Source organism: Babylonia areolata, chromosome 15 (genome assembly GCF_041734735.1).
Source record: "Babylonia areolata isolate BAREFJ2019XMU chromosome 15, ASM4173473v1, whole genome shotgun sequence".
Classification (NCBI taxonomy): Eukaryota; Metazoa; Mollusca; class Gastropoda; order Neogastropoda; family Buccinidae; genus Babylonia; species Babylonia areolata.
The window spans coordinates 23,922,384-23,929,883 of NC_134890.1; the positions used below are offsets into that span (position 1 = coordinate 23,922,384).

At 46.9% G+C, this 7,500-nt stretch overlaps 1 protein-coding gene across 1 annotated transcript in view; it reads right to left on the reverse strand.

The window, feature by feature from the left end:
• The window catches only part of LOC143290312 (thrombospondin type-1 domain-containing protein 7B-like), a 216,805-nt gene that overhangs the window by 114,650 nt on the left and 94,655 nt on the right, over positions 1–7,500 (reverse strand). The window contains exons 2-3 of the mRNA XM_076599666.1: positions 5,138–7,500; positions 5,030–5,079 (exon numbers count right to left, since the gene is read on the reverse strand). The exon at positions 5,138–7,500 is cut by the window's right edge and continues 117 nt beyond it. Of these exons, the coding sequence (XP_076455781.1) occupies positions 5,030–5,079; positions 5,138–7,500 (2,413 nt within the window). The remainder of the gene's footprint in view (positions 1–5,029; positions 5,080–5,137) is intronic.

Below are 7,500 nucleotides of genomic sequence, written 5' to 3' on the forward strand. Positions count from 1 at the left end.
AATCAGTTACATTGGTCATACCCCCCACACACACACCCCCCCTAAACCTCCCCCTCCCCAACCCCCTAAAAAAACAAACAAACAAAAAAAGTCGGTAGAGATATATTTAACACATTTCGAGGGAACAAAACTGCATCTGTTAAGCAAAACGTAAAATATTCAATATTGTTTATTGTATGCAGTTATAGATGGGTATTTCACATTTTTTTTCGTAAATAAAAAGTATTTACAAGATGGATTAGCAAATAAAATCGACACACATGATGATGGCAATGCTTCTGTCAAAGTCCCACTAACGTTTGAGATTACAAAACTGGGTTGCACTACACTCTTCCTTTCCCATCTTTGAACTAGCTAGCTCCAAGAAATACAGACACTTGCAGTGCTGGGCGGGGAAGTGGAACAAGCAGCCTAACAGACACCCTGAAGGGAGAAAGTCGACCTGTGCTTCCAGTCTTCCCGTTTCAGTGTTTAGCACACACCTGTGGCTAGGGACTGGCTTACCGGATAGTACACAGCCACATCCATTCGAGTTTTATTATCCTATTATTCTGTGTGTGTGTCTCTCACCATCTCTCTCTCTCTCTCTCTGTCTCTGTCTGTCCGTCTGTTTGTCTGTCTGTCTCTGTCTCTCTCCGTCTCTGTCTGTCTGTCTCTGTCTCTCTCTCTCTACGTCTCTGTCTGTCTGTCCGTCTGTCTGTCTCTCTGTCTGTCTGTCTGTCTGTCTGTCTGTCTCTCTCTCTCTCTCTCTCTCTCTCTCTCTCTCTCTCTCTCTCTCTCTCTCTCTCTCTCTCTCTCTCTGTCTGTCTTTATTCCCCATCGGAATAAGAAGGATTTACAAACGGCCATAAACTCTTTTCGCGAAAACTTCCATAAGCTTTTACGAACTTTTACGATAGCAAATTTAAACCAAAAAAGCAGCAGCAGCAGCAGCAGCAGAAGAAGAAGAAGAAGAAGAAGAAGAAGAAGAAGAAAAGAAGAAGAAGAAGAAGAAGAAAGAGAGAATGCGCGTTGACGGTATTTACGGTATCATATATCAGATTCCCCCTCCGCAACCCCCATCCTCCACTAAATCAATCCACCCTTCCATCCCCCGTAATTCAGCACTAGAGAGGCAAACTGCTTTTTCAGTTCTGAGTTTGAGACGTCGGTTTTGTCATATGTGACGACAGGCAGAATAGCCGAGTGGTTAAAGCGTTAGACACAATCTGAGGGTCCCAGGTTCGAATCTCGGTAGCGGCGCCTGGTGGGTAAAGGGTGAAGAATTTTCCGATCTCCCAGGTCAGTATATGTGCAGACCTGCTTGTGCCTGAACCCACTTTCGTGTGTATACCGCAAGCAGAAGATCAAATACTGCACGTTAAAGATCCTGTAATCCATGTCAGCGTTCGGTGGGTTATGGAATCAAGAACATACCCAGCATGCGCACACCCGAAAACGGGGTATGGGTACATGGCGGGGTGAAAACGGTCATACACGTAAAAGACTACTCGTGTGCATACGAATGAACGTGGGAGTTGCAGTCCACGGACGAAGAAGTAGTCGGATGTGACATCATCAACACCTATTTCCATGCCTGTAGTCTTCGACAATGCCAGTCTCTTTATTATCAAGGTACCCATGGTCTACTTATTAGCGGCATTTACTGGCACGGTGCCCACGTGCAAAGAGCAAGTTAGCGCCGGCGCACGCACGCACGCCCACGTGCACACTGATTTATAAACACTGACACACAGACACCGACACCGCCGACACAGAAGCATAGGGAAACACGCACGCACGCAAGCACGCACGCACATACACACACATGGACGCGCGTGCACACACACACGCACGCACACACACACACACATACGCGCACGCACGCACGCACGGAAGCACACACACAAGCATGCACATATACAAACACACACACACACACACACACACACACACACACACACACACACACACACACACACACACACACACACACAAACATACACACACACATGTACGCACACTCACCCCCCCACCCCCACCCCCTACACACACACACACACATACATACTTACATACACGTGCGCACATTATCACCTGCACAAATTATTAGCTCTCTGTCTCTGCCTCTCTCTGTTTCTGTCTGCCTGCCTGTCTGTCATCTCTCTCTCTCTCTCTCTCTCTCTCTCTCTCTCGTCTCTCAAAGTGTCCTTTTCTTTGCTTCTCTCCCTCTCTCTCTCTCTCAAAGAGATTTAGCCACCTTTTTTTTTTTCTTTCAAATGTGACACCATAATTTTATTTTCCAATCCAACATTTTTTTTTTCCGTGACGGTATCATAATCTTGTTACATACCCCCTTATAATTATAGTCTATAATAGTATTCTTGGCCTATAATGAATAAACCGTCAATTAACTAATTAATTAATAATTAGCTTTTTCTTCATTACCAAATCAGTAATCAGTCAGGGGAGAGAGAGAGAGGTGGGGGCGGGGGGGGGAGGGGGGCAGACGGACAGACATACAGTTAGATAGAAAGAAAGAAAGAAAGAAAGAAAGAAAGAAAGAAAGAAAGAAAGAAAGAAAGAAAGAAAGGGAGACAGTAGCAAATGAAATTCTCCACAAAAAGTACATTGTCGAAATTGACATTCCTCATCAAGCTAGCGATTTAAAATGACCCGACATTGATATTAATAATGACATTATTATATAAATAAAAAATAAATAAATAAAAGATAATAATAATAAATAAAATCCCCACCGGTATGCTGAACATAATATGTGTCCTAATAACACGACATCCACAGACAAATCACGACAATGCCCCCCTCCTCCCCGCAGACAAGAGAGAGAGAGAGAGAGAGACAGAGAGAGAGAGAGAGAGAGAGAGAGAGAGAGAGAGAGAGAGAGAGCTTGACAGAGAGACAGAGAGAAAGTGGGTGACAGACAAATCACGAAGTTATGACGATGCCCCCTCCTTCCCGCAGACGAGAGAGAGAGAGGGGGTGACAGAGAGAGAGAGAGAGATAGAGAGAGAGCGTGAATGGCAGAGAGAGAGCGAGAGAGAGAGAGAGGGTGACAGAGACAGAGAGAGAAAGAGATAGACAGAGAGCGTGAATGGCAGAGAGAGAGAGAGAGGGAGAGAGGGGGAGAGAGAGGGCGAGAGAGAGAGAGAAATGATACGTGCCTTTCAAGATTTTCTTACGTCCTTAAAAAAAAAATAAAAAAAATATGTGTGTGTGTGTGTGTGTGTGTGCGCGCACGCGCGCGCGTGCGTGCGTGCGTGCGTGTGCATATGTATGTGTGTGTGTGTGTTTGTGTGAGTGTGTTTGCTAGTGTGTGTGTGTGTGTGTGTGTGCGTGCGCGCGTGCGTGTATGCGTGTGTGAGTCTGTCTGTCTGTGTCTGTGTGCGTATCTGTGTGTATTTGTGACAAACGGAAAACAAACGTACAGTAAAATACAAAAACAAAAACAACAACAGAGGAATTGAGAGCAGCGAAGAATGCTACATAAATGGAGCTTTTTTCCAAAATTGAATTCGAGATTATCTTGTCATTATTATTTCTTAAAATGATATTGTAAAATTATATTATTGTATAGAATATATATAAAAAAAGACAATGAGAGCAACATTCAGCTAGCAAACATCAACGAAAAACAAACGAGAGAGAAACGAATGAATGAATGAATGAATGAATGAATGAAAAGATAAGTTCACAGAAAAATAAATCATAGAACAAATGAATAAACATATGAATGAATAAACAACTAACTAACTAACTAACTAACTAACTAACTAACTAACTAATTAAGTTAATACATAATAAATGAATAGATAAATAAGTAAACAAATAAATAAATAATTAAATAAATATTGAAGGGGAAAAAAATCTTGAGGTCGAAATGTGTCGAAGAGCGTGCTCTCGCGTGAGCTCTCCCTGTCTCTCTTCCTCCCTCCCTCACTCTTTCTGTCTGTCTGTCTGTCTGTCTGTCTGTCTCTCTCTCTCTCTCTCTCTCTCTCTCTCTCTCTCTCTGTCTGTCTGTCTGTCTGTCTGTCTGCCTGCTTGTCTGTCACACACACACACACACACACACACACACACACACACACACACACACACACACACACACACACACACACACACACACACTTGTTTGCATGTGGTTTTGTTTGTTTGTTTTGTTTTGGTTTTTTGTTGTTGTTGTTTTGTTGTTGTTGTTTTTTTTGTGTTTTTTTGTTTTTTGGTTTTTTGTTGTTGTTATTTTAACAATGAACTCGTTCAGATGAAACTTGTCACTGTTGTCGTTGTTATTGACATCATCATCGTTGCTATCTGTATGACAGCCTGAATATCTTTGTCAGTATCTGTGTGTGTGTGTGTGTGTGTGTGTGTGTGTGTGTGTGGATGTATATATATATATATATATATATATATATATATATATATATATATATATATATATATATATATATATATATATATATATATGCATATGTATATACTCGTATTTATGTATGTATGTATCTATCTAACTATCTATCTATCTATCTATCTATCTATCCCGGTTCAACACTCGATTTCAGTCACAGACTGACATAATCTTGCAGTAGGGCCAAAGGCAATGTGGGAGCTGCATGATCAATGGTCTTCTCCATTGGAGAAGTCGGGAAGTCATTTACATCTAAGTCTCTTGTGAAAGACAATGACTCTACAAAACTAGGAGACAAGGTTGCACTGGCCCTCATTGCTGTAGCCATGGGGATCGGTTGCCCTCCCAACGGCGACACTTTTATTAAAACCTCAATCGGCTGTGGGAGAGAGGATGTAACTTGGGCAAGACATTCACTCACTCCACTACAATCAAATTCTAGCCCTGACAGGCGGGACTGCAGCTGCCTCTTCCTCTGCTGTCCTGCTGGTCTTAGTCGTACACGACTACTACAAATCTCTGTCTATCTATCTATCGATTGACCTATCTATCTATCTGTCCATGTGTCTGTCTCTCTGTCTGTCTGTCTGTCTGTCTGTTGGTGTGTCCCTGCAGACTGACCTCAAGGCGGTGACGACCCCTTTGCTGTTCAGACAGGTGATTTCCCGGGTCTGATGACCAATCAGATGGGAGGCGACGTCGTCATCAGGGGAGGGGTCGGCCCCCCGCAGCTTGCAAGGTCCCCCACTCCCCGAGGCGGAAGGTGAAGGTCAGCGAGCAGTTCTCGCAGGGCAGCATCTCGGAGAAGGCGGGGCAGTGCCGGCCCCTGTGTCTAGGGGGCACCACGATCCGCCTGGTGCGCGTGCGGTTGGTCACCTGGCAGGCGGGGTCACACTCGGACCAAGGGGAGAAGGGGGTCACCACGCAGTCCTGCTCGCACTGCAGCTCGCAAGGCTCGGAGCTGGCGGGTTTGGACTCCGCTGTGGCGCAGAGGTAGGTGTCGACGGACTGCTTCCGATCCCGCCTCTCGCAGTGCACCTGCCGGTGGCGGATCCCGCTGTTCCGGCCGCAGGAGGTGGCGCCCGGCTGCTGTCGACAGTCGCTCCACGGGGACACGACCCACTCCACGTCGCGCGTCCGTATCCCTCGATCCCGTTCCCGTTCCCGTTCCCGCTCGTGCTCCCTCTGCACGTGCAGCAACACTGACGGGTCCGGAAACGCAGCGTCTTTCTCCCCTCGTCGACCGAAGCTCTCTCCTCGTGGTCCTGGTCTCGCCACGTTCGGTTCGGGGTTTCCCGATCCGCTGATTTCCGGTCCACTGTTTTCCCTGTCGTAAGGGTTTTCTGGTCCGATGTTTTCCCTGGAATTTTCCGATCCTGTATTCCCCCTTCTAGAATTTTCTGATCCATCGTTTCGCTTCGTTGATTTTCCTTTGATGAAATTATTATTATTATTATTATTATTATTATTATTATTATTATTATTATTATCCCTGGGGTTTTCTGGTCTGACGTTTTGATCGGAGTTTTCTTCAGCTTCTCTGCTTCTTTTGGATTTTCCGGACCTGTTGATTTGTTGCCGAGAATTTCCTGACTGGAGATCGTTTTTGGAATGTTCTGGGTCGTTTCGCCTGATATTTCGTGCTAAATTACTTTGCCGGGGGTTTTCCAAACCAGGATTCTTCCTAGATTTATCAGATCCGTCAATCACTGGGAAATGGTCTGAATTTTCATCTTGGGAAGGTCTCTCCGAAGAGCCTTGCTGCCAGGAGCTGTCCAACTCCCGTCTCGACCGTTCTTCTGCGTGGATGTATTTTTTCTCGTGTGGTCTAGAGTTATCCTCTGCTGCAGGTTGTCTTGAGTTGCCCAGACCATCGCGATCTCGACTGTGTTCTGCCAGTGTGTGATCAGTACCGTCCACACTTCCAGATTGGTCAAGGCTGTCAATAAGCAATCGTGGTCCAGCCGTGTCTGCTCTCCTGAAGCGTCGCTTGATGCTGTGTGTTCCTCCAGCAGTTTGTTCAGGAATGTCCACAGCCTTGTACTGCCTCACGTTGGTTTTACCCTTAGTTTCCTGGTCTTTGTTCAGTCCATCAACATGCACATTAAAGTCTTCTGTTGCATCGTGCTGGGAACTGTCTGGTCCCAGGTGTGGTTTTTGAGAGTGGCCCGCCTGGTGTTGCTGCTGAGCGTAGCCTGACTCGCCGTGTCCTTGAGGTTTTTTGTCAAGTGTCCTGTGTTCTTGAGAGGGGTTGTCCACCTCCTCGTGTCGCTTCAAACCACCCTCTGGTGGTGGTTTCAAGGGCTGTTCCAGGCCACTCCCTGACTGTGATCTTGATGGTTGTTCCAAGTCACCTCCAGACGGTGGCCGCCAGGGCTGTTCAAAGCCATCCCCTGACTGTGTTCCTGAGGGCTGCTTCACGTTATCCCCTGAGGATGATCCTGACGGTTGTCCCAAGCCACCTCCTGACTGTGATCCTGATGGTTGTCCCAAGGCACCTCCTGACTGTGATCCTGAGGACTGTTTCAAGTCACCCCCTACGGGTGACGCTGTAGACTGTTTCAAGCCACCCCCTAAGGGTAGCCCCCAGGGCTGTTTCAAGCCACCCCCTAAGGGTAGCCCCCAGGGCTGTTCCAAGCCTGACTGTGATCCTGACGGCTGATTCAAGTCATCCCATACGGGCGACACTGTGAACTGTTTCAAGTCACCTCCTGACTGTGATCCTGAGGGCTGTTTCAAATCACCCCCTACAGGTGACACTGTGGGCTGTTTCAAGCCACCCCCTAAGGGTAGCCCCCAGGGCTGTTCCAAGCCATCCCCTGATTGTGATCGTGACGGTTGTTCCAAGCCACCACCTCCTAACTGTGATCCTGCCGGCTGTTTCAAGCCACCCCTTAGGGGTACTCCCCAGGGCTGTTTCAAGCCACCCCCTAAGGGTAGCCCCCGGGGCTGTTCCAAGCCACTCCTCCTCATCGGGTATCTCCGGACCTGCTCCGGTCGTTCTACTTCTTCTTCTTCTGCCCATGGAGGAAGCTGCTGCCCTTCTTCTGCACAGGGCTTGACGCAGCGGCGGATGAGGTGAGGACGGGGGA